The sequence below is a fragment of the Apus apus genome, chromosome Z, assembly GCF_020740795.1.
Source record: "Apus apus isolate bApuApu2 chromosome Z, bApuApu2.pri.cur, whole genome shotgun sequence".
NCBI classification, from domain to species: domain Eukaryota; kingdom Metazoa; phylum Chordata; class Aves; order Apodiformes; family Apodidae; genus Apus; species Apus apus.
This window is the reverse complement of record NC_067312.1, coordinates 17993905-18021470: the sequence shown is the minus strand read 5'-3', so window position 1 is coordinate 18021470 and position 27566 is coordinate 17993905. Positions and strand designations below refer to the sequence as shown.

General features: G+C 38.7%; 1 protein-coding gene across 1 annotated transcript in view; it reads right to left on the bottom strand.

Annotated features, from left to right (window-relative positions):
• ITGA2 (integrin subunit alpha 2) overlaps window positions 1–27566 on the bottom strand; it is a 68002-nt gene that overhangs the window by 21075 nt on the left and 19361 nt on the right. Inside the window, exons 2-14 of the mRNA XM_051642394.1 lie at window positions 26827–26950; window positions 19011–19120; window positions 18207–18298; window positions 13482–13596; window positions 12974–13101; window positions 11691–11839; window positions 10512–10662; window positions 10118–10283; window positions 8770–8843; window positions 6535–6673; window positions 4378–4523; window positions 2960–3103; window positions 657–860 (exon numbers count right to left, since the gene is read on the bottom strand). Of these exons, the coding sequence (XP_051498354.1) occupies window positions 657–860; window positions 2960–3103; window positions 4378–4523; window positions 6535–6673; window positions 8770–8843; window positions 10118–10283; window positions 10512–10662; window positions 11691–11839; window positions 12974–13101; window positions 13482–13596; window positions 18207–18298; window positions 19011–19120; window positions 26827–26950 (1742 nt within the window). The remainder of the gene's footprint in view (window positions 1–656; window positions 861–2959; window positions 3104–4377; window positions 4524–6534; window positions 6674–8769; window positions 8844–10117; window positions 10284–10511; window positions 10663–11690; window positions 11840–12973; window positions 13102–13481; window positions 13597–18206; window positions 18299–19010; window positions 19121–26826; window positions 26951–27566) is intronic.

The following is a 27566-nucleotide window of genomic DNA, read 5'->3' as shown; positions in this document are numbered from 1 at the left end:
AGATGCTTTTAAGCACTTTTTCCTGCCCTGTTGGAGCAGACAATGGACTAGATTTTTCTGTCTTGGGAGCATATCAACTAACTGACTGTTGTATGCCAGCTAGTACTTACTGGAAACTTTTTCCATCTCACATTGAGCAACTAAAATAATAGGAAGCTTAACAGCACTTCTAACAAATACTTTCTGCAACCATAAAGTGCATGGAAAGTGACATTAAAATTTCCATTCTATTACCATATAGGATATACAAAGACTCTTGAAAGTCTTTTATTTTAATGCTACATATTTGTCATTCACAGACCTGGAGCATATCTAATCTTCATTGCTGTACACCAACCCTAAAATACTGATCAATGGGCTTTAAAAAATGCATAGGAAATTAGCTGACTTTATACACAGGTACCAAAAATTTCAAGAGTCTCAGATGGAGCATATTTGAAGTCCTTTTCCTCTATATGCTTCAGTTATAAGCACCACAACCAGGCTATGCTGATAGCTGAAGTATGGAGAGGCACAAAACTTGAAATAAGCCACGAGGATAAGAGTACTCCTTTACAAGGATGAAACCATAGCCAGTTTCAAGACAGAAAATATTTCTGTTTCCTCTACCAGATCTAAAGGCAAGGAGTATGGCATTATGCAACAAAGTTAATTACCTGAGAGTATTTGGTACGTATAGTCTTTTGAAATCCATTGTAAATGTAAATTGCTCCAGAGTTTTGGTTTTCCAGTGGTGCACCTATTACAACATCATTAAAGCCATCCAAATCAATGTCTGCAAGAGTTGCAATTGCTGATCCAAAGCGAGCATTTTCTGATCCCTGTGGGCCCTCCAAGAGTTCTTGTTGATCCAAAATTCCCTTTAAAAAAGGAAAAAAGAAAAAAAGAAAAAACACAGCTATCATTGCACCAGATTAGACATAGGAACAGTATATTTGTGCATTCCCAGTACATTCCCTTGGAGTGCTCAACCCTGAGTTCCGTCCCCATTGTACTGCCCATTCAGTTTGCATTATGTCTCAGAGTCTTGGCAAGCATTACACAGCAAAAATTAAATCATACTATGCAAAGCTCTAACAGCAAATATAACCATATGTATGAAGCTTAAATGCTCTCTCTGTCCTCATCTGACTGTTCCGAAAGTTTCACAATACATTGAAAAATACAGTTTCCAGTTTTGGATTACCAGTTTTTATGCAGAGCGAATGGAAATTATGTAACTGGACATAATTCTTTGAAACAGAAATGGAATTTCCTAACTAAACTAATGCAAAAAACATGTGTGCAACTGCTAAACTCCTGACCTCTCCAGTGCCAATGAAGAAAGAAAGGTTGGAGATCTTTATAGCTAAATGATCACATTTACACTAGCTTAAATTCAATTCTGGCAAATATCAGTCTCATCTTTAACCTTAGTTACCATGCTGTGCTTAAAATTTTAGAAATACCAGCCAAGTTATCTATTAAAAATGACTAGAAGTTATTTGCGCAACATGGAAAAGTTGCAGAAGGCCAGGTTCTTTAAAAAAAATTAATAAATTCTTTCATTACTCTTTATTTTTACATAATTTTAAACCTAACATTTGACAAAGACTAAATGTTATAAGGATAGTCTTCCAATTTTTCAGTTTTCAAAACATGAAAAAAAATTCCTTCATTTTTCATTTCTTCTGCATTTCATGTCTAATTCCACATTCACAAAGACCAATGTCAGCTGCCAGCAGTACAACTTCCATCACCTCCACCTACCTTGAAACTGCCTTAGGGTGCAGTTCCCTGCTGCTCTAGGATGATCTGACTGTGACCTGCTGCTGAGAAGGAAAGTCCTTCCTTTCTATTTATTAGATTGCAATTTAAAGCCTTTTTCTATTTTCTCTGATGGAAGACAGTTATTAATTTACTTTGCATATCCAGACATCCAATGATTTATGAACAGATTGTTCAAAAGTGCCAGAGGCTTCAGGACTATTAATACAGACATTTTGAAAACACCTACTACAGTTCTGAATAAAAAACCCACAGTCATCAGACAAATACCATAGCTTCACTGAGCAAAGGAGACAACAATACCAACCACCCAGTGTGAAAGTATGGAACAATGCAGAAAACTGGCAGAAAACCATTTATTAGAACTGTTGTGGGAATACTGTTAGGTGTTGAACAGATCTGTCAAAATCAAATGGCAAAAAATTAATTAGCAAAAGCCTTGAGCTATGTTTTCAGAGAAGTGGTCAACCTTGTGTTGTATTTGTGTACAGTGACGAGCAGTGCCTGAAAAGCAGGACCAGGGAGCCACCTAGCAGTCCCCTGATTACTAATAGTGCTTAGCTATTAACTTGCTTATTTACTCCATTTTGCTCTCTTCCAGCTGGCTTATTCCCAGATTACATACACAAGCAGTTCTGGGGAAAGTTTGCAGCTGCTCCTGAAAAGCAGAATGGGCAAGACTGCACTGGCAGGGCCTCCATCCACAGCCTTCTAACCAGGAAGGCTTAGCACCATATACCCCAGCCCTTATACCATACTCTGGAAAAACCACATGCTTCATTTCTTGTTACAAAATCACCACTTACAGTACGTCTAACACTTTGAAAAAGATGCACTAAATAATGACTTAGAGGTCCTGAAAAGATCCAGGGCCAAAAGCTTTTTAGCATGCATGTGGCCAGCCTGCTTTGAAAGAAGCTAGCCCTAAGCAATGCCAGCTTGAGTGAGCCTGCTGCACCAGCTGGCACTGGGGAGAGGGATGGCTCTTCTGATCACTCTCTGATTTAACAGACACTGCTTTAAGATTTAAGACACTGCCACTAAATACTATTGCAGTTTGTACCGATTTTTACTTGGTAAAACTGTCAAGGGAACAACAGTAAATCCCTCCAGCTGCAAACTGAGTATCAGCACTTATTGTGGATGGAAACACAGGCAGCTGACTTCAGCTTTGCTGCAGTGGCATTCCTACCTTTGTGATTGAAAACATGTGTACCCTTCCTTCTTCTTTCTTCAGGTCATTCATAAACATTGGTGCCCCCACAAGCAGGACATCTGTCACAGAATCCCTGTTAACATCCACCGAACACACCACACTGCCGAAGTAAGAGCCAATCTGAAAACATTAGTAAAAGAGCTATGTTTTTAGGTGGATTTTGTAAAGACTAATGTTTTAGCACTTAGAAAACATACACCCCAAATACTCCAATAACAGTAAATGAAACTGCTTGTTGGAATGAAATCACTATATAACATTGTCCAGTGTTTGAAGAACCATATCCTTATCATGTGTCCACTGTTTCTGCCCAGTAGCTGCTGCTATGGCTTTACCACTTAGCAGTAAGAATTGTCCTGGCTTTGACTGGAATAGAGTAGGTTTTCTTCATAGTTGCTGATATGGAGCGATGTTTGGATTTGTGCTGAAAACAGTGTGGATAACATGGAGATATTTTAGCTGTTGATGAGCAGTGTTTACACAGAGTCAAGTTTTCTGCTTCTCTCACACCATCCCACCAGTGAGCAGTGTGGGGGTGCACAAGAAGTCAGGGGGGGACACAACTAGGACAGCTGACCCCAATTGACCAGGGGGTATCCCAGACCATATGACATCATACTCAGCATGTAAAGCCGGGGGATGAAGAAAGGGGAGGGTGGGGGTGTTGGGCATGATGGTGTTTGTCTTCCCAAGTAATCAGTACATGTGATAGAGCCCTGTTGTCCTGAAGATGGCTGAACACCTGCCTGCCAGTGGGAAGTAGTGAATTAATTACTTTTTTGTTTGCTTTGGTATTTAAGTACATGAATTTTGCTTTACCTATTAAACTATCTTTATCTTGACCCACAAGTTTTCTTACGTCTACTTTTCTTATTCTCTGCCCTTCTTTTTGGGGGGTAGTTGGGAGTAGCTGTGTGGGGCTTAGTTGCTGAATGGGGTTAAACCATGACAGAATGCAAACAGAGAATAGGCTATGCTTTTAGTATAAAACTGTGCACATAACACCCAGTCTCTGATTTACTCTCAGATTTGGTTTACAAACAAACAAAACTAAAGCCATCTAAACTCTGCTCTCTTCCAAATGGAGAAAAGAGAATGGAGCATTCAAGTCTGTCTTTTAATGTCATCTACTTCACAACTTCTCAGGCAGAGTGGAGCTCACTGAGTCTCTCCCATTAAGAACTGCTGACAGAATGGGACATTAAGAAACTTTGCATATTATCTTTTACCACTAATTAGATGACTTCCTAAAATACCCTTTAACATTTAGATTTAACCTAATTGAAATAGTCTAGAGAAAACTTTAAGTGAATTCTAAACGCATTGCAATTTAGTGCTGTTTCAATAAAAACAGATGCTTGCAAAATCTGTGTTCATGACCAAAATATACTTGCCTGCTCGCCTCTCTGGGACTGCACAATTGCAATATTACCATTGCTGTCAACATCATAAACCACTACTCTGCCAGTGTAGTTGGATCTAGGTGCACCAGCAACAAAATAGATGGAGCTCTGAGTTGACAGAACAGCAACAGAATAACCTGGGAAAAGAAGCCAACATTTAACACACGTGAGAGACCATTTACTACACATCATCAGCTGGTTATCTGTGAAGGCACAGAGGATGAGTCAATCTGGTACCTTAGTTGCAAAGAATGATGCTTCCAGATGGGAAGTTAAGCTGTCACATATGCATAAAATTTACAATAGTCTTCTGTAGACAACAATGACACAGAGATCAAGCTGAAGCAGATTAGCAGAGTAGCATGGACAATAGTTTTAGCCTATTCAGTAAGACATAGACCACAAGAATGTGATGCTTGTGAAGGAGATGGGGAAAAGAGCACAAAGAGTAACCTTGGAATGAAGAAATAAAAAGAAGCATGAGATGAATGTTTGAGCCAGCCTTCAAACTGGGAAGGAATACCTAGCTTCTGGAAAGCCTGCAGTGCATTTTCCCACAGCCTGCTAAACCACAGCCCGGTGTATTGGCTGAATATAACAAGCTATATTATTAGCTTGTCTGCTGAAAGGTTTAGGTTGATTGAACTTCTTTGGACATTTTAATCCTCATTCCCATTATTCTAATGTTATTTGCTTTCAGGAAACATCTTTTAATACCTGCAAGTACTTTAAACATGTATGAGCACTATAAAACTAGCATTATTACATATTTTACATCTCTGTGGTTTAATTACAGCAAATTTGTTTTAACAGAAGAAAACAAAATAATCATTTATAAAGACTATAGTTTAAACTGAATAACAAAACCCCAGTGATTGGGCAGAATATGCAGGTCTTTAGCAAGCTTCAGGAGAATGTGAGGAGCATGGTCTGAAAGGATAATGCCTTGGTCCAGTCTAATTCAGATTTGTGTTCAGTCACTTTTTTTCTAGGGAGAGAACATTACTGGAGACCTGAAGTTCAACAAGCAACAACAAAACAAGATTTTATTCTGCAAGTTAAGGTCACATGTTCCTAATTAATACAGCATAGAGCCATTTGAAGTGACAGGGTGCAGTGCAGAACAGGGGCCAATCTAGCAAGATGTGATGTGCTAGCAGCCCATTAGCTTGGGCTCCCTGAAGCCGATGAGAACAAGCTGTATGGAGAGCTCTTAGTGGGGACAGAAGGAGGTGGAAAGGAAGTGAAGGGACAGAAAAGGCAACAACATTTTTTTGCTCCAAAAAGACTAAGGCAAATACTCTATAAAGTGCCTTGTGGAAAAGGGATGAAGAGAAATTACCTGACCTTTTAAGAATCATTCTACAGAAGGGAATGTTAGAAAGTCTGAAGAGGCTGCACATGCTAAAGAGCTACTGCTCATTAGCTTAGGTTTAGATTTAAATATTCATTGTGTTGGATGCAATTAATGCTAAGCCATTGGGAAAATATCATGTTAGTTATAGCCTCTCATTAAATAACTTCAATAAGTAAGTCATTTGTACTTAATGTAGTAGTATTATTCTGGTATGAATTGCCAGAGAAGGCATGTTGCACATTTGCAGAAAACATTTCAATGAACTGAGAAGACAAAATGCATGACTTTATAGGGTCATAAAAGCACATGCTAGAAAATACATGTGGGTTATAAGTAAGACCTCTGCACCAATATTCCTAAGACTATAAAGTGAACTGGAAAAGGCCACAAAAGAGTGAGTAGAGATGAAATGAAAACAAATCAGTCACCTTTTCATCAACATGGAATTGGGGAAGTACATACAAATATAAAAACAGAAGGTACCCATAATTTTCAATATGATACACTAAGCTGCCTTTTCCAATCCCGTAACTTCTTACATCTGTGTGACAAAGCCTGTTTTTTTTTTTTTTTTCAGCTTAGCCCATTGCTATGAGAAGAATTTTTAAAACACAAAAGATTTCATTCAATGAACTTTTGACAAGTAAATAAAATCTTTTTGGATACAAAACTATTTTAATGTTCTTAAATAAGTTATTTAAAGGAGTCTGGCTAGGGCAGAATTTCCCAAGTTCTTTAGTATCTTAAATAATGGTTTGATGCATTTCCAGATTTTTATTTTAGCCCCTTACCTAAATAAGAGCTATGATTTCTGTCCTGTAGAATTTTCTCAAACACATGGCTTGGAAAGGTGGTGACTCTGTCTGAAGACTCCTGAACTACTGTTCCACTCCAGTCATAGGCCCCAACAGCACCCAGTAGCAGAACATCCTTTAAAATACAAAAATCAACATTTTGGAATTAACTTTTTCAGAAAAAGCGTGAGCAAAGCTGAAGTTACCATACACAATTTCCTACATCACTGTGTTTAAGGCAGAGATGATGTGAAGTTTAATGACTGCAAGTAGTTGACTGCAGCTGCTTATAGTTACCATTTACATGTAGCACTTTACTGTGCTGTTAGGAGGGATTATCACCTCTCTATCAGAAGAAGGTAAGTGACTGCTTTAGCTGCCAGGGCACTGAAACTCAAGACAAAATGAGTTTACTTAAACACTGTTATAATTTCTAAGCCTGTCCACTCTGGGGCAGGGCTTGCCAAGTCTATGTTTTTATGCACTCAGGATCCTGAGAAGACTGAAGATTGGACAAATAAAACTGTAAAAAAAGGCTAAAGTCCCCTTTTTGCCAGCAAAAATGCCAGGGACAGCACAAAAAAAGCTGCTAAAAAAAGATAGAAAATGTCATTCTTTAAGTGTATTATAAGAAGTTGTCCTTGAAAGAACAGTTAAATCTAAAATCCAAAATTAATTTTTTTATTATACAAAGTACTTAACACAGAAATACTTGGACTTGTACACATAGAAAAAAACTTTATTTAGATTATTTGTGTTATTAAAGTCCTTTACTAAGCTGAGATACGGTTACAGGAAATGGCAGTAATACTAGTATGTGTCATTTTCCTGAAGAAAACTCCAAAGATTTCTTAATTTTTATAATTTCCTAGCATCAACTGGTTGGTAAATGAAAACTTAAAGTTTTGCAAATACACAGGACTTTTAAATTCTTTTCTCATTTATTTTTAAGGGCTATGAGAAAGAAACAACCTTCTTGTATTTTCAGTTGAAAGACACTTGAACCACAGAGGACCTATTTGGTCAAGATCGTCTCAAAAATTGATTTGCAAGAAAAAAAGTATTTAATATTCTTTCCAACTTATAAGTGAAATATGCTTTAAACAAACATTATTGTAAGTGTTACACCAAGGCTTCAGACTTGATTTATTTACATCTTGGTGACTGCCTAGAAATATACCAGCTTTACAATACAGATTCAATTCTCAATTACTCAATTACATAATATTAACTTGGAGCAACTAAATTTTTCATTCTATGTGAACTCAGAAATCACTGAAATAATTGGATTAATGTATGTCAAAGATCATTAAATGGAAATTATTATTCAAAGAAAAAAGATAATGTCCTGGTTTGAGCCAGGATTAAGCAAATTTATGTTTTTTCTTCAGTGAACTCTCTTTTAAGCCAAACACTTGCTGAAAGTAGCAGCAAGTTTTCCAGCTAGTGTACTGATAACACCCAAATGTTTATAGTTCCTGCTGAGAGACCAAGGACACTTTGCTCTACTTGTTGAATCTGCTGCTTTGGACACTAAAGGAGCAGATCAGTTGTATCTACAAACCCCCAGTAGAGAGAAGCCACCTGTAGACAGATGGCAAAATTGGCAAACCAAAGTATTCCATCCATATATTTGTGCAGGACTTGGTATAAAGTGAGGGATGGTGAAAGTCAAGCCTCTTTCTTCTTCTTCCTTTCCTTTCTCTCCATCCATGGCTGGTGTCTGGGGAGGACTCCATCTATCCATCACTGTTGATCCCCAGGCTTGTGCATCCCTGACCCTCATAACTCTCCCCTCAGCTCCTGCCTGCTCTGCTGCTCTCTGCAGAGTGCTCACAGCTCAGGAGATGCCCTGGGAGGTGCTGGGGGTGGGGGGAGGGGGGAGGTGATAGGGGTTTTGCACATTCCTGCATATTCTTATATATATTTGTTCATCTTTTCTTCTACCATTAGTGTTGAATTAAGGCTGTGTAGTTTAGTTTTCAATCCAGAAAGTCTCTCTCCTTTCCTACCTGGGTGGAAGGGGGAGGGGTTCAAGGGCATTGTTGGTATTGTTATAATTGCCAATCCTGAGTCAAACCATGACAGACTATAAACTGACATTCTCCTCCTTATAAAAAAAATCTTAAAACAGGTTATTGTATTTTACTAGTCTTATTTTGTTGTACTTCAGAGCATTCATGTCTGCATAATTACATCTATTTGTACCATTAAATAATGTAATTCACATACCTTTTTTTGTGAGTAATACGCACTGAAGCCCACCTGTGACATTTCCATTTGGAAGGTATCACCTTGATCTGTTCCTGGAAAACAGATACTCACATATGGAAAAACATATACTAACTATAGAATCACAGAAGAGATCAAATATTGCTGCCTCTGAGTATAGCTATATAAGGACTGTATGTTATTTTTTCGAAGTCCATAAATTCTGCTAAAACATTTCCGACATTCACAAGCAATGTAAATCTGAGAGCTAATAAGCTGTAGAATATTTGGAGGATTTAATGGCAAATTGGTAAGATAAAGCCATTATCCTATGAGTCTCCTCCAGAAAAATGCAGATGATGATAAAGATGGCTTCAATCAGAGTGCACAGTGTTGTCCCCATGGCTAATCTATTTTAGTGTTTCCTAGAAAGTACTGGAAATACCATTGGCAGTAATTTAATAACTGTATGTTTACAACTTTCAAATAAATGTTTATTATCACGTAGGACTTATAAAACTGTTGATATTGTTTTGAAAAATACTGTGACATGTAGGAATACTTCCTAAATTAGATGTACAGGAATCAGGTAATAGGAATTCAACGGGAGTACAAAAATCCCAAGAGGGGGAGCTCCCCTGATCTGATTAGCAGCATGGACTTGGTAAAGTGTAGATGGCAGTGAAAAGAAGGGAAGATTTCATCTTAATCATAGGAAGGTTGCAGCTATGAAAAGCCTCTTAGGGCTGAGGGCAGGTGAGCAGTCTCCCAGCATGATCTAAATTTGACTTTAAAAAGCTGGCTTTTGGGGGAACAAAGTTCCTCTGAGTCACCTCTACAGCACCTTCCTCCAAACAGTACACAAAAGACTCCAGTCAATGCTAGAGATAGAACCTGGTAGGTGCCACACAGATTGCATTACTGTAGGTTTTCAGTTCTGTAATCAGTAACTAGTCTTCTGATTTGCTTTTTAAATTTATGGCTGCTAGCATTAACAGAAAAACATGCATGAATCTGACAGGTATACCACCACTCGGCTGGTGGTAATAGTTCCAAGTGTATTTGGATGCATAAGGTCAAGCCTCCAGTGGATGCCTGAAGCCCGGAACTTGACTGACTTTTTCAGCCACTGAGGTATATTTCCCACAAAATACAGAAATTAACTTGAAGGTCAGGGTGGTGGGGCTTGAAGCTCATTAGGGGTGGGGTAGATTGGGGAGCACCTGTGGAAACCAGAGCCCACCTGAGGAGTAGCCCATGGCTCCAGCTGCCCCTCATTTTCACAGTATGACACTAAGGTGAAGCTAAATAAACCCCTTAGTTTGTCAGCTAGGAGAATCTCACCTATTTTATCAGACAAATACTTTACCTTCTATACTAAAAATGCGCTCTCCAAGTGTTCCTGCTTCCTCCAATAGTGCAGCCTCAGATGACACATTAAAGAAATACTTGTCTGTTGGATGACTAGCAATTCCTTTGATTTCTTTAATTAAGTTTTTAGTGTCAAGTTCATGCCTGATTAAGTATCCCAAAACCTAGGGCAAAAAATAACAAAATAGAAAGAGTGAAGGAAATAATGGTGTTACTCCATTTTATTCTGTATTATTTAAGTTAATATTCTATATATTAAAAAAAATACATATTCATTCGTATTACTGAATGGCTTATCAGACTGTATTCCTCTACAAGGGACCATTCAGACAGGAGAAATACATAAACTAAGGCAAAGGAGAAAACCACTGTATAATCATGGTATTACTTACAGCAATGCCAAATCTGGTTATATTGTCCTCATTGCATTTCCCTATCACTGTTTTCAAATTGGAGCCATCGTGTGATTCACCATCTGTCACAACAACCATTACTTTTGTGGCTGTCGGACGTCCTCCTGATTCAGGTGAGAAGGCATACTGTCTGTTATAAGATATTGCATTTATCACATGTCAGTTAATAATGTAGTCACAAATGTACTCAAGGAAGTAGGAAAAAAATAACTAGTGGATGGTATTTCTGATAGAAGTGTACATTCCAGAGAATCAATATGTATTTGTTCAAATATTTCTAAATAAAAGGCTTGGGCTTTTTTTTTTTTTGTTTGTTTGCTTTTGTTGTTTTTTGCGTGTTTGTTTTGTTTGAGTTTTTTGTTTATTTGTTTTGTTCTTTGTTTTGTTTTTTTTTGTTTGTTTATTTTTTTGGTCAGAGCTACTACTGTTTTGTAACAAGTATAGTGAGGAGTTGGCTCTACCAAGTTCAAACACAAGGGGAAAAGTATCAATAATGGGATCTTCAATACTACTCCAAATATCAATTCCACCAACTCTGTCCATAAACAAGATTTTCAAGGCCATTTGATTCAGACATTTGTATTTTGGCCTAGAGTGTTTTCCTTGATTCAACTGCAAAATAGCACCCTCTTACTGAGAAACAGACTTGGTTTGTGTATGTATTGAGAGTTGTGGTACATTGTTTACAGTTTTTCCTATTTTTCATGCTGCTGGAGCTGCAGTGACAAGTGGACAACAAACAAGAGCTTTTATTTTCTCTGCAATCAACAAAAGCCTGACCAGCAAACATGAATGTCACCTGTTCCAATGAATCCCTGGATAAACTTAAATTCATTAAATGATTTTTAATATTTTCTAGTAACTTGTCCATGGTGTTCGATGGTGACAGCCCAAACAATTCTGTTAGGTACCAGACCTGCTTTAGTGTAAAGTTTAACCCAATGGTTAAAGACATGCTTTTCAGCAAGTCTACTTAACATATCCCTGTACTGTTCGGCCTGGGACACTGTAAGGATTCTGAAGGATTCTGCCTGGTGCTGGGAGCCTCCCCAGACACTCCAAGCAATTGTACTTCCACGGGGAATGAAATTCAGGGTATGCATGTTGCCTTGTAAGGTAAGTTAAAATAGTACCACAGTAAGCATCGATGTGTTTTACCTCGCATTGTCAATTGCTTTGAAAGTATTGGTCAGATCTCCTCCCTTCTGAGACGTTCCATCCATTGCTTTAACAACCTCATCCTTTGTTTGATATGTATTCAAGTTGAACACTACACGGGGATCATTAGCATACTGAATTAAACCCACCTAAGCAATAAATAAAAAATGTTAGATTATCATGCATTACAACCAATTACCCAGAAGCATGATGCTTATTTATTTGTCAGGTTGGAGTAAAAGATATGCAGATACATACAGGGTTATAATTTTCTTTTGACACATAAAACCAATTAATATTAACACATTTGGAAAGCAAAGAAAGTTGAAATGCTTTTGCACCTTATGTAATGTATTATGGACTACAATATGTTAATGCAAACAATCCGAAATAGTAGGCATTAAATGATTGCTTGATTACTTCTGGAAGAGCTGATGGAAAGCAGTAATACAGAGAGTTCTGGGAAAAGTGAGGAAATAGCAAAAAATCTACAAGCTGTCAGCACCTCAATCTGATCTCTTCTAAGAAAATCCTAAAGATTAATTACTTGACAGCACTGCAAACCCTGTTTATTTTTAATACAGGTAAAGCAAAAGACATATGATAAGATGTACGTTTAGTATGAAATGAAAAAAAAAGAGAAGATCCTGAAGGTGAGGTTCAGAAAGGACAGAACAGGAAGCCTAGCTTTTAAGCACCTCACTTCCAAAGTCGCCCAAGGAAGAAGGCAGCCTTTGGGAGAGAGATTTCCAGTGCCCAAGTCTTTGTTCCCAGAACTGTTTATGGAAAATGGACAACTGTAAAGACAGAAAATGTTTTTTAAAAAGGCAATAAAATTTTCCTTACCACCTCCAAATTAGAAGGAAAAAAGAACTCAAAGATCAGACAGTAACCAAGCAGGAAAAACTATTTTAAAGATGCAGCAGTTGGAAAATAAGAACTGCATTAAAAGCCCATAAAAATCTGGTTTACTTTTAACACATCCACACATTTTAATTACTTTTACATCTAGTGCATGAAAGAAATCTGACTTCACTAGATATAACCTAGACTTTTATTTCAGTTGGTTTATGTTTTGAATCAAATTACTAATCCCTTTTCAAACAGGTTAGCAGTGACATAAAATAACCAATACTGAAAGAAGCAAGACAACTGCATCATCTGTGGCTTTGGGGGAGGTACTGCCGCTGTGCTAAAGCACACTTGCTTTCCTTTGAAATTGCTATTCAAACCCATTGCCATTTTTTCATTTTCAGACTTTCTCAAAGATGTCTTTTACTTACCTGGGTTTTGTTAAGGCCTATGTCTAAGCCTTGCACAAATTTTTTCAAAAATGCTCGCACTGCATCCCAGGGATAAATGCTGTTTGACTCATCACAAACCACCACAACATCTATGACAGAGGAACACTCTAAAAAAAAAGGGACGATTAAGTGCACTTTCAGTCTCAATAAATTTAAAAATATTTGGCTAGATCCATAAGAGTGTATTTAGGTCTCACACAGGCAACACTTCAGATCAGGAAGGTTTTGCCCGAATGAGGGCTCAATACAAGCATATGCAGATTTTAAGCTTGCCCTGGTGCAACACTTCTGAATTCAGAGGGGTGAGTCCATATTCATATAATTGGACCATGATTTGTTAGTCATTATGTGTGAAACACAGGACTTCACTTTTTGCACAGCTATTTTTTGTAAAAAATCTCAAATTTAGAGTCCCCAACAAAACACAACTTGATTTTGTTTCGTATGGTTTTTTTCAGTTGAACCTGTTTTGCACATGTTGCCTTACTTTGAACAGCAGGAGAAAAGCTTCTCAGGATCTGGAAACTTGGACTGATTTCAGAACAGACTCCTGTTGCATAGTATTGGCTTCCACACTGCTGTGCCCACAAGGGACCACAAGTCTTTAAAAATAACAACAAAGAGAAACTATAAAAATAACAAATAATAATCTCAGTGCATCCATATTCAAAAGCACAAGAAACAGGACTACATGCATATAGTATTAGAGAAGCCCTCTCAGGTTATCAGGCCAAATCCCTTGCAATCACAATGACAGTGTAACCCCTTCCATAGACTTTCTTATTAAAAGGATTTTCTATTCACAATCTGTCTAGTGCCTCCTTCCTCCAGATGGCCCCTCCCAACTGTGCACGCCTATACCATCTGGGGAGTGTGACTCTGTTTGCAAGAAACCCGTCCTGCTTTTAGCCACCTGCTCTTATTATGAACCCTGGGTTTAAAACTGGGGTTGCTATCTGCACACGGCTTCTAAACGTGCAGACAACTACTTCCACTGACCAGCAGATGGCATCAGAGGCACGGACATGCCGGTCGCTACAAACGCAGAGAGGAGCTTTCCTTGCGGTACGCCCCGCTCTAAAGGGACATTCACTTTGCCAAAATATATACAAGCTAAATCTCTTCGTCATCTCAGTGAGGGTGCAGCCTCACGGCACGCACTGTCCTACTTAGCTGCAGGCTAAAGTGGAGGTTAGCCCTGGCCTCACGTACCCCTCGGCTGTATGTTGCATTGCCTTAGGGGGAAGATAATCTTGCAACTTCGATGAAAATTATCTCTGTGAAAATAAAAGTTTTTATCTGGATCAACCAGCCTGTTGCATGACAGCCACACCTCTGATAGTACACGGATTTTTACAAAAGTACCTAGATAAAAAGAACAGCTACTGAGAAAGTAATTTGTCATGAAGATGTTCAAAGGGAAGTGACTTTATTTTTAAAAGAGAATCATTTTAGGAGCTCAAGGAAAAAAACATAAGCTGTACATAACCTCTGTCCAACAGTTCTGAAATAAACTGTAATTTCATTACATGCACTTTCTGATTGCCCTATCCAGTCAGGAGAGACTGGAAAATAGAAAATGTACCATCTTGATCCAGGAAGAGGAGAGTGAACATCATTAGCTTTTTCTCAAGAATATTGAAAAAAAGGTAATTAAACGAAGAGGTAAATGAAAAAGAGGTTTACTAATGACAGACCACACCAAACTATCTTAATATATTTAAGAAGATGGTACATTTTCTAGACAATATAAGAGCAAATACATCTACATTGTCCAATCTTGAAATTAGTGGTCTTTTTAGCCGCAACCTGGGACACGATTAGTTTTACTGGTGTTCTGGTTTGGTTTGGTGGGTTTTTTAGTAGCAGGGAAAGGGTGCCAGGAGTGGCTCAGGTAAGAAGCTGAGAAGCTCCCGCTGCTCCAAACCCAGCCAAGGAGCCATTAGAGGGACAATAGATGTGCCTCAGCGATCAACATATGAAAGAAATTACATCACACCTGAGCAGAGAAGGAAGGGGAGAAGAGCTGTGCTGGAGGATGAGAGCTGTGCTGGGGAAGGAGAGCGGAGCTGGTGGTTGGTGAGGAAGAAGGGGAAGAAGGTGCCCAAGCAGAAGTTTCCCTGCAACCCATGGCGAGATGGCAGCTGTCCCCCTGCACTCATGGAGAAACGTGCTGGAACATTCCCTGAAGGTGCCAGGAGGGCTGAACTTGGCCAGTGGACTTGGATTTTGTGGCCAGTGGATTCGCTGCCAGTGGACTCTGATGAGGCAGCTTTGGAAGACCCCAGCACCAGGGGAGTTTGTTCCCAAAGCACCCGTGACTCTGTGGGAAGCCCAGGCTGGAGCAGCTTCGGACCTCATGGGAAGGACTCATGAAGGAGAGGTTCATGGAGGACTCTCTCCCATGGGAGGGACCCCGTGGGGAAGCAGGGAAGGACTGTAAGGAATCCTTCTTCCTGAGGAGGAAGCAGTGGCAGGAACCACCAGCCTGTGAACTGACTCTAAACCCCATCCCCTGTCCCCCCGTGCTGCTGGGGGGAAGGAGGGAGAGAAACTGGGAACAAAGTGATTTGGGCCCGGAAAGAAGGGAGGGGTGGGGTAACATATGCAAGCCCTGCTCTGTGTGTTGTCTGTGTCCTGTGTGTGTTTGATTAGTGTGAGATTAAATTATTGTTTTTCCCCAAGTTGAGTCTGTTTTGCCTGTGACCTTAATCGGTGAAGAACCCTCCTTGTCCTTTGTCTCGGCCCATGAGCTTTGTCCTCCTCATCCCTGAGTGTGTGTGGGTGAGGGGGGAGTTGAGTGAGCAGCCATGGGGCTGCTCCTTTGTTGTGTTGGGCCCAAACCACGACAACTGGAAAAGATGGACATTTACAGAGATGTGAGGTACAAAATAAATAATCTATATTGGTAACTATGAAGCTGGAGAACAGCTACTAAGGAGATTTACTAGTCCTTACACTAAAATAAATCAAAGTTATTTTTAGATTAATCTCATTTGCCTGTTTCCTAGTTTTCTACTGTATTAGTGGTAAGTCAAAATTATGATGTTAATCTTGGATCAAAAAATAAAACTGTTCTAATAAACTTTTCTGATCTTAAGTCAATTTTAAAAAAAAAAAAAGCTCTCCTGTTCTATCAGAGCTAGAGTCAGAAATTTAAGATGAATCATTAATGCAGGGAGAAACTGGGAGATCACATATCAAGAACTGATGATAATGAAATTGGAATATTAGAAAGGAGCACAGTCTTGTTCTTAAAGACTGATGCCAAGAATTGTGTACATAAACTGGGAGCTCTTTCAGTGCAAGAGAGAGGAGCAGATGAATTTGGCAGTGGCTGATTGCAAGGTGACCACAAGCATGCAGCCAGCATGTCAACAAATGTGGCCTTAAGATACATGACAAGCAAAGTTTAGCAAAGGAGAATGATTGTGGGGCGTTGGATACAGAAGGGAGACTTTACATGTAGGGAGATGGGAGCTGTTCTTTCAACTAAAGACACAGCACTGCCCCAAGAACAAATTGATAGAAACTTAGAAATCTGGAAAAAAGTTATTAATTATCAGTGGAAAACTTAAGCACCTTTCCAACAGGACTAAGCATGCCTCAGAAAAATGTAATGAGAGTGTGCAAATGACTGCTCTGTACTTAGGATACCTGTGGGAAGCAATCACATGCCATCAAACAGCTGAACCAGCAGCAATCAGGAGTGATGGCACAGACATGCAGGGCTGGGTCATGCTCCAGCCAAGCAGCCCAGGGATGCAGCACAGATGGGTGCAAGCAGATGGAGACTGAGAAAGAAGCAGCCACAGGAGGAAGGAGCAGAGTGAGCTGGGAGAAGGGAGCCCTGAGCATAACCAAAGAGCCTGTCACGGAGGCCAGCTGCCAGAGACAGCATCTCGGAGCAAAGTCTGGGCTGGCAGCAGAGTGCAATTACAAACAGACCATCTCTGCTTGTTGTGCAATTCTTGTTGTCCAGTTCTTACCATGATTAAGTCATGGGGCTTTTGGTAACTCTTTAGGTTGAGTCACAAATAAAGACCTATGTCCAATACACCACCCTCCTTATGTCAGAAAGAACTCCTGTCATCAAAGATGTGGCTAATTTTTAATGTCTTAGCATTCAACTATTTTGCTGTTACTTTATGTAATTTAAAGAGAGTCAATCAATAACGTATGGATCAGGAAATTCTTTTTAACTGAGAGAAGGTCAAGTATTATAAAAAAAAACACCCTATTTTGTCTGCATGAAAAGCATTTACTGATACTGCTTAAAAGTGGGTATGTGTGGGACAGTATTAATGGTAATCAAAGGTATTATCCGACAGACAGAAGATTTTTAAATCAGTATCTTCTCAAACCAACAATCAAGAAGAGCACTACTGCTTGTATTTTGAAGTTACGATTAGCATTATTAACTCCAAGAAAGCTGTTAGAAAGATTTGAATTAGACCTACTTTTAAGTACTTCAGTGAACTAGGCTATCTCGTAATGAAGATAAACATCTGAATACTTCTGTGATTACTAGGAAGATGAAAGCTTAAGGTGAGCCTCAAAGCTCTTCTATCTGCAGTTTATTGTTTCACTTAATTACTGCACATGCCTACAATGTACGTATCAAACTAAAATACACCTACACTGCAACAGTTTTCATGCTTACAGTTAAGACTGTAAAGAAGCATATTAAATAGGCATTAACTTCCTTTCAATTATGAAATCTGTTTTACAGGTTTCAAGGAGAGTGGTTTGTAGAATATACTCGTAGAAAATGCATCCTCCTACAGCTCACCAAGCAAACTGCAGATCCACAGGACTGGAAATCCTAACATTACAGGAGGACAGTCACTTTGCAAGTGTTTACGGTGGAGAAGAGAACCCATAATCAGAACTATACAAGACTGCCTTAAAGATGTCCATGGTGGAAATATCTTGCCTGTGTCATCTGATGTAAATTACAGAATCTTTAATTACATACCCTTCCATAAGATGTTTAGATAAATGACAAAGACAAGAATTAGTAATTTTCCTAATTTTGGACCGTACATAATGATAGTGGTAGGGAATATTTTAAAATATGCAAAATGTGTATTAATCTATGTTGCTGGATAAAAAACATTCAGCTTGGACTTATCATAAAATGGGGAGAATTCTAGTTTCTTCATTCTGCTCAGTAATTTCTGTGTGTTCTAAATACACCCTGGATACGCACCAAAAATCCTCCTGTTTTTGAGTTCTGTATCAGAGTCAAGCCAAGGTTCATGTCTTTCTTTATGTCAGTCACATTTGGAATATTGATTAAAGCTGAAATAAAAAGAGATTAAGTAATGAGAAAATATTTACTAAATGAGATATAGATCCTATTTAGTAAGTTAGAATTCTTTTTCAAAAGCTTGATTTATCAGAATCTAAGATGCATCTTCCAAATGGCTGTATACAATTCTTAGGCAAAATAAATGAAAGCTAATATTCATAAAAAAACCTTCTAACCATTAACTATAGATGTGAATTAAGTGTGGCCATTTAGAGTACTTGTCCTGAAAAAAGCTGAATGCAAAAGAGAGGAAGAAAAGGTCTACCTATCAAGTATTTTTGGGTGGCTTAGTAGCTGCAGCTGAACAGCTACTGTTACATACCAGAGGACACCCAAGTCCTCTGATCCAGGAACAGGCTTCAGAGAAGAACTTGGGAGGAGCAGTGGAAAATAAATGCACCACACCACAAATACACATAAACTAGGCATTTTGGTCCCATATTTTCATGGTGTCCAAAAGTGGTAAAAATTTATACTCAGTCTGCAAAAGCACAGAGGCAGAAAAGGCTTCATGTAATATGTATTCACTAAGTGCTATTCAAAATGAGAATGTAACAAGTGTTAAGAGTGTGGTGGCCTCTGCAAGCTGCTGAGTTTATGCAGAGAGGTAGTTCAGAAAAGACTTAGTAAAACAGACTAGCCTGGTAGTAAAAAGAAGAAAAACTGAACAATTGCAGAAAGGCATTATTCATTACAACTTACCTTGTAAATTCAACTTTTCACAGGTGGTTTTGGATGTACCGACAGGACATGCATAGATATCTCCAGTTCTGTTAGCTGGATAGCCACTCCAGGGTGAACCAACCACCAACCTAAAGTAACAGGAACTTCATTAGGTCTTTAACAATACCAGAAAAGTCCAGTAGCATTATTGCATAGCACACTGTAGATAACAAGTAAAGAGATACAGCACCTAAGGCACTTGGGAGTCTTCTCCAGAGCTGTTCAGCAGCTTTACGAGAATGTTAATACACTAGATTAATCGGGGGCAGCTTTGATGAAGAGGCCTCTGGGGATTAGGCTGCCTCAGATATGTATACTGTTGTTTGTGATGTTTTGTCACAGTGTCAAAAGAAATACAGCAAACATATTAATATGTACAGATACATAAAATTTACCTCTGTACATAATAATATGTACAGATGCATAAAATTTTAGAAATACATACACTGGGGACTGAGAGACAAAAGAAGTTATTGTCCTGTCCGTTAATGGTTAACTGACTCCTTTTAAGTTACGCTTTTAGCTGATAAGAAGCATTTCCTACAGGATCTGCTCAGCAACAGTCAAATGCTTATGTCAGAGCTTGAACACACCTTGACAACACTGAGTCAGAAAGAAAATACTGCAGGTGATATGTCTGCTGTGTGAAGTATTTAATCCTGGACAAGAAAATTAAGACTTATGATAATTTGTGCCTACAGTAAGAAGTGATTCACCTTCTCTGAATCATTCTTTCATCTGCCGTAAGGTTTTCCCCTCTAATATCTACTCCTCACGATCCCTTTATCTGAAAGACTTCACAAAACTGATTAATTCACCCTCTGGAAATAATGCTTCAGAACACGTGTTTTCCAGCACAAGTCTTAGAGAGTGGAACCACAAGACAGTATACGGGTGTGTAGGGCTGGAAGAGAAGGACAATGCATGTGACACGCAGTGAAGTAAGACTAAGGCAAAACATGACCATAGGAAGATGATCTAGAGAGACAGGAAAAAATGAAATGGTTAGAAAGCAGGGGCTGTGGGTATTTGGTTCAGCAGCAAGACTTGCCTTTCATACAGAACAGTCTATGGTAGTAATTAGGGCATTTATGGGACAGTAAAAGGACAAACAGTGGGACCCTAGTACAGAATATAGCATTTCAGAAGAAACCACCTTTTAAAATTCCGCAATAGGCAGATAAAATAAAAATTGCTGCCCTCTTGAATTTTATATGTAGCTAATGCAAATACTTTGCACCATAAACAGAACACATTTTCTGAAATTACTGTGTTTGAAAGTACTTGCTGTATATATTATACAGAATCACGGAATATTCACAGTTTTAAAAGACCTCTAAGATCACTGAGTCTAATCATCAACCCAGAAAAAAACCAAACACATGCCTTACTTCCAGGAATCATCTTATTTTACTGCTGCAACTTTATAACCAGCTTGCATGTGATGGCTTTGATAAAAATACACACGCAAGAGTCTGAGTTCCTTTTAACTTTCTCAAATAAAACACTGCATTTTTATAATTTGTTTCATCACAATGAAATGCAAACTTAAGAGGAGAAATAACGTTATGCAGTTTTACCAGTTCAGCTGGGGGTAACTTTGAATTCTATTTTCTGTGTATAGTAATGTTTTAAAAATACCTAGTTTCTTCTCAATTACCTTGTTGAAAAACATTGACTACACAGGCAGCAGGAAGAGGATTTTATGTACTTTTAGCATATCTAAACCTGCAATTCAGGTTCATATAAATACCTCTCTAAAATAGTGTATGTTACAGTAGCTGTGAGGAGGCTCCTGATTTTCTTGTTTTCTGTGGAATATGGCATTTTCTGCATAGCTCAGCACCACATAAATAGAGCTCATAAGAAAGTACTGTGTCAGTCATGTGCCAATAGATTATACAACCCACAAACACTTATACTTACACAGAGAGCTGGAGCTGGTCAATAGTAATTGACAAAAGGAAGACTGTTTTACAGTTCCCCCCTTGGTAGGTACTACAGAGCTATCTGCAGTTAAAAAATGCTAACTGCACTGCTTTAGAGAGATGAAGGGCTATCAGCTTTTATGGAAACAGAAAAAAGCTTTAAAAAGGATTGCATGTGTAATACCTGAAACTAGAACAGCTTTTCAGCATTAACTGTCAAGCTCAACAGTGCAATGTGTACATTTGTAACTATTTTTATGTGGGTTTTTTTCTAAGATTCCCAGAAAGCAAATTTATTTCAGAGCCCTTGGAAAACAACAGCTACTGTTTACAAAATGACCTTAATGGATTTTGGAAATACCCTCTGCACTGCTCTGTCAGGTCATAAACTCAATGTGAATGTCTGCTCTGCACTGGCTTCTGCAGCCATGAGTTATCCTGAAGCATAAAGCTCATAGTTTGACTTACAGAGTGAGAAGAGGAGAAGCATGCGTGAACACTAGCTGTCCCCAAATCCAAGCCTAACTCCAACCTTCACCTTTGCTATTGGCATAAACTAGAGACAAACACCATCCACAGTTTAGAAACAGCAGTTATTTCCCTTTCAGGGTGCATATCTGCACTCATTCCATGGGCTTCATGCTGCTCAACAGCCATATGGGCTCTGAAACTCCCATCTTCCTCAACTTCAAGAATAATTTCAACTCAAGACATATGTCAAACCAAGAAGCCATCACTATTAATACCCAATCTACTTCTAGAACTTATATACACAACTGTATTTTACTGTCACTAGCCCTATATCTAGCCTTGAGCTGTTGTGTCACAGAAACAGAAAAACGTAAGCCAACCAAGACAAACTCTTTTAAATTTAATCCCAGATTTAATCTAAATCTATGCCAACTGTACCCAAAGTAAACTTAATTCTGTCTTTTATTTACTTTGCACTCCTCATATTTTACTGGAAGTTGTTATACTACCTTCCCCTTTGCTCTCTTACCTGTCTTTGCAGATTTGTAGCTTCCACAAATCACAGTGCTGTAACTATGCTGTAAATCGAAAAATGTCACTCCATACACAGAATTTAACTCTTAAAACTGACTATTAATGACATCGTGATTTTCAGAAATGAATGGAGTTATGAAACCTCTTCTCTTATTTGACTTGACTAGGCTAACCTACCATCAACAAACTCCTGAGGAAAAGTTATCAAGCAACTTCTGCCAAGCCTAGCCCTCTACTTTTAATTGTCAGCCTTAAAGGTCCTAGGAAATAATTATAATTTCTCTTGTGTCTTAAGTTTTACTTAAGCTTAACACTAGCCTTAATCTATATAAAAAGCAGCAAGTCCTACTTGCCTTTGAAACTTAACATAAACCATTACAGTAGAGATTTACACAATACTGCTCTGGGAAAATGCATGTGTATCTTTCCGAAACATCAGAAGTGAAGAAAACAAGAGAGTATCTGGCAGCATCCTGCTAACTACAAAAATGTTTTTTTACTGTGATTAAACAGGATGCACATGAAGCAGAGTGAAACAGAATTAACCAGGAAAGAATGCAAGAAATTAGTACTAAAATATCTGAAAATGCCAGTTTCCAAAAAAAGTCTACCTTGTGTAGTGTATTAATTAACGGTCTTTTCCAGACATGAGTTAAATATTATTTATTTATTTATTTTAATTCCATATGTGTCCTTGTAGACTATCTTTACACAATGCTGTAGTGATTAGGATGTAATATTGCCACTGATTTTATTATTCAGCTCCTTAATCAGTGTCCAACACTGTACACAAAGCAGTGGAGCTACATGAAGTCAAATAAAGTTCAGCAGCAATGCCATACCACACAGGCTGCAGAAGTGGCAGATCAAAGTGTAACAGGAATTATTTCTGGGAAATTAGACCATGACAAAGCTAGTAACTGGCGAAGTGTGATGTAGCAGAAAACAAATCAGAATTCATGGTAAAGGGCTGAATTCCCAGCTGTTGTCAGAGAAGGTTTTTCATTTATGGTTTCTTCTTTTTTCTCATGCATTTGCTCTTCAGTGTGTTTTTTTTTTAAACACAAAGATGCCTAATAGGAAATAGGAAAATAAAACTAGAAAGAACTCTTAAATCATCTGGCCCTTTTCCCTCCAATTGCAGGAAGTAATGAAGACATATGAAGACCTGAAAACTCTTCGCTCTCATAATGCTTCTCTGCATACCCTAAAACACTTGTCACCATCTAAACTTCAAAAACTAGAGCTATGACAAGAGAGTTTGACTGAAAATTTTGGAAGGCTTCAAAGACAGAAGACAGAGCTGCTTCTCCAAGCAAGAAAAAGGCAAACTGTAGAGCATGCAGTTGAAGAAAGCAAAAGCTGGGAAAAGAACTCAATGCTAGCAGTGGTGCTGGCACTGAAACGCTGGAGCTGAAACAACGGCAGCATTTTGTTAAAAAAAAAACCAACCACGTTTGGCAGGAATTACCCTCACAAAAATCAGAAGGCTTAGAAAATATGTTGATTGCAACAAAATTTCCTACAGAAATGTGTCATTTTGGCAAAATTTCATATTGGTCTGAAGAGGCAACGCAACACCCCAGGAGAAAGGCTGCTGGACTTCGATGACTAGTGAGCAGCATGCAATGATTTTTAAAACTATTTAGGAGTGCTATGATTATGTTATACATCAGTAAGGGCAGTGCATGTTAAGTTGTCCTTAGTGACATTATCACAGAATCATAGAATCGTCAAGGTTGGAAAAGACCTTCAAGATCATGAAGTCCAACCATCTCCCCTACAACCCCTAGCCACTAAATCATCTTGTGAAACACCATGTCTACCCCTTTTCTTAACAGGGGATAATGCCTCCACCACCTCCCTGGGCAGCCTGTTCCAATGCCTCACCACTCTCTGTGAATAAAATTTTTCTAATCTCCAGCCTGAACCTGCCCTGGCACAGCTTGACCCCATTTCCTCTTGTCCTATTGCTGGTCACCAGGGAGAAGAGGCCAACACATGCCTCACTGAAACAAAACATTTTAAAAAAGAAGAATCCCATAATATAAATTCCAAAACAAAATTCAGCAGATTGAGATTTTAGCTCTGTTGTGGAATACATCCACATTCCGAGGACACGTATAGGTAGGAAAAACCATTTTAACAGCTATATACAGCTACTCTAACTTCCTCACCTGAGACAGATATAAAAAATCTCAGCATGGAGTAAGTACTTTTACCTTTGAAGAATGTCATCAGCTGCTGTTCAGGCCATGCACATTCAAAATGAACTTGACAGTGTACAATATGCCTTTCTAAAAGATTTTGTTTCTAAAATCACAAATAATTTGGTCTCGATTTAAGGTTCAAACACAGATGATCCCATGACAGGAAGAACCAGAGCGTAAAATGAATAATGTTTCTGTTGTGACTAATTACTTGTGTGGTGGACTGCCTAAACTTTTCTAATTAATGAGTTTCTTTGGTGTTCACAGTTTTCCTTGAGTTCATGAAAGAGCCCCTGTTTTGAAATTCCCACCAGAATCATGAAAAGCTGCACTTGACTTGTAAGTTTGTCCTTATTTACAAGAATCACATGCCATCAAGGACCATCAATGCACAGCAGACCAGTACCCAATTATCCTGGATCACCTGACTCTACCTAAAAAGGGCTCCTGTGCTGGTTTGTCACAACTTCCCAACATGTACTGACCCCCTCTATAAGCCTGTGCTCCTGGTTTGGCTGTATTTCCTCTTCTCTCTGAACTCATGTCCAAGCAAGAGTCATAATATAGTGCTGCAAGCAGTCCCAATCCTGCAAAACTCCCCCTCCTTTAGCCCTTACTGCCTCAGAAGTACCTCCCAGAAATACAGCTGAATAACTAGCATCTGTTTTTTTCTGTATCTCTCCTCTCAGCTCTTTGACAGAGTATAGGTGGATTTTTAAAGCTGTATTTATTACAGCAGCACGTGGTATTATTAATAGAAACTAGGTCTAGGAAGCATGAAATTTCTGGTGGATCTCAGATTCTGGGCAACCTCTGCCTTGGAGAGTGGTACCACCCCAGCAGTGTTGGAAGTGGTGAGCAGCCCCACTGTGCCTATACAGAGTTTTCAAGTGCATCACATTACTGCTGCACAATGATGGCCCTTTCATTTGATGATAAATGCTCCATTCTGACAGAAAGCACTGTCTTCATCTTATATGAAGCTCAGACTGTTTATCTTACTCCCACTTCAGCCATGTCAACAACTGCTCTGCACATGGACTACAGCCTCTGCCTCACTTATAAGAGGAAAAAACTACTGAACAGCTTGAGTTTTGTTCTATTGTCTGAAGAAAAAGAAAATCACCTAAAAATGAAGACAACAAGGGAGTAAACCATGACTGTTTGGTTTGTTGTTTTTTTTTTAAGATTGTCTAACGATTTCATGAGAGGGATACTGAAAAGAGCTTTTCGTCACTGAAGAGTCATGGTAGCTCAAACAAGAGCTCATAAAATTCCCCTGACTTTTGGAGCTATGGTCAGGTCCTGTACAGTGCACGAACAAATGATGATGTGCCTCTCTCCAGAAAAGCTTCCCAGTTTCTTAATATTCATATACTTAGGTGAAGATAGGAGAAGTTAATCCAAAGTTACTTTATTTCCAAAACTCTACCACACATTATTAAAGTCATAGTAGAGGGGTTTTTATATCAGAAGTAAAAATAGAACAGAGATCTATAAAACATAAATAGCTTTGGTGTGTCTGGAACCTAGTGGTCCTATTGCAAACTTAGAGAAAAACTTAAAAGGACAAAAACGAAGACATAACTTCTCCATGTATAAGCCAAAGCATTCAGTTAACTTCAGGCAGACATTCTTGTTCTACTTCAATGGCTTTACACAGAAGTTTTAAAAAAAGAGAGCTCTAATCTGTGGGTGACTAACCCATAATTAAAGCAGGCAGAAAAGCAGTGAGAAGCCACTACATCAGGCGAGTAGTGGAGGAGGCAGGTTGGGAACCTACCCAACAGAGGGAGAAGAAACACCGAGCTCTTAGTTTGGAGGACAGAGTTCTGCTCTACTCTTACCTTGCCTCCCGGTCACTGTACAGTAACCCTGCACTCACAGTGAGATCTAGGTAGTCTTGCATGTCTACATATGCAACCAATTGCAATTGCACAGTGTCTCAGTGCAGGACTATGAATAAATGTCTCAGCTAGCTCAATATTTTTGTATAAGCTTTTCCAAACTTTAACTGTATGGATTTCAGATTTTGACATCATACTTTCTTTTTGCTGAAAAAAAAAATAAAAAAAAAATTTAAAAAAATCAGTTACTTACTATCTGTCCATCATCACTTAAGCAAATACGCCAGTTTCTGGCTATTTGAGTTTTGACACTATTTCAATCTATGCAGAATGACACATCTGAAGTGTTCTCGTGGTTTACGATAATATATATATATTAAGGGCTTGTAGTGAAAGGACAAGGAGTAAAGGATTAAAACTGGAGGAGGGGAGATTCAGGTTAGGCATTAGGAGGAAATTCTTTAGTGTGAGGGTGGTGAGACACTGGTGCAGGTTGCCCAGGGAAGCTGTGGCTGCCCCATCCCTTGAACTGTTGAAGTGCAGGTTGGATGCGGCTTGGAGCAACCTGGTCTAGTGGGAGGTGTCCCTGCCCATGCAGGGGTGTTGGATCTTTAAGGTCCTTTCCAACCCCAAACCATTCCATTATTCCGTCATATAACTTTTGTGACTTTCTGTGACTTAAATATAAAAAGGAATTAACTGGAACACATTTAAATGATGTGGAATTGTAAAAGAAAAAGGAGTTGCAACATTTTTTTCCTTAACCTTTTTACTGGGCATGTAACATGCTGTTCAGTTTGCTTACCATTTGCCTTCTTCATTTATGAACTGTTGAACTGCATATCCGAACTGCTCTCTTGATGGACCAGAAAATATTTTTGCTTCTAGAAGGCCAACATTGTAGGCCTCACAGCAGTTATGGAGAATGCCTGTTAACAGAATGATTATGATTGTCACAGAAGCAATTAAAGAAGAATTTTCGTCTCAGTGAAAAAGGCTCTTAATCTGTGCCACCTCCCCCAATAAAAGAAAATAAAATGTAGCCTTTGACACTTACAGGAAAAAAACCCCCTTTTCTCTGCCATACCCATCTGCCCATGTGTAATGCCTGTCCAGTACACTTTACAGGTGTTACAATATTGTGGGCAGAGATCAATGACTCATTCACTGTTTGCCTTAAAAAAAGTTGCAGCATTACTAATGGCAATGCTTTAGCTGAAGGGAGGCAAGAAATACGATTCAGAGATCTGTTATCCTGCTTTACCTTAAGGCATAATTTGAGTTTATAGCACAGCAAGCACATCCACTGCCTGCTGAGGTACCTTAAAATGAAAATGCACTGACTGTGACTGCTAATACTGTTTGGATTCTAGTGTCAATCGACAACTTAATGTTTGGAGCACTGGAACAAAAATCAGATAATCTACTACATCAGAAAACCCGCATTTTTAAGTTCTTTCATTATCATTGCAGAAGCCTGTGTTTTCAGTCCAAACAGTCTGAACAGTTGTCCAAACAGGAAAACTTAAAAACACAAACATGCAA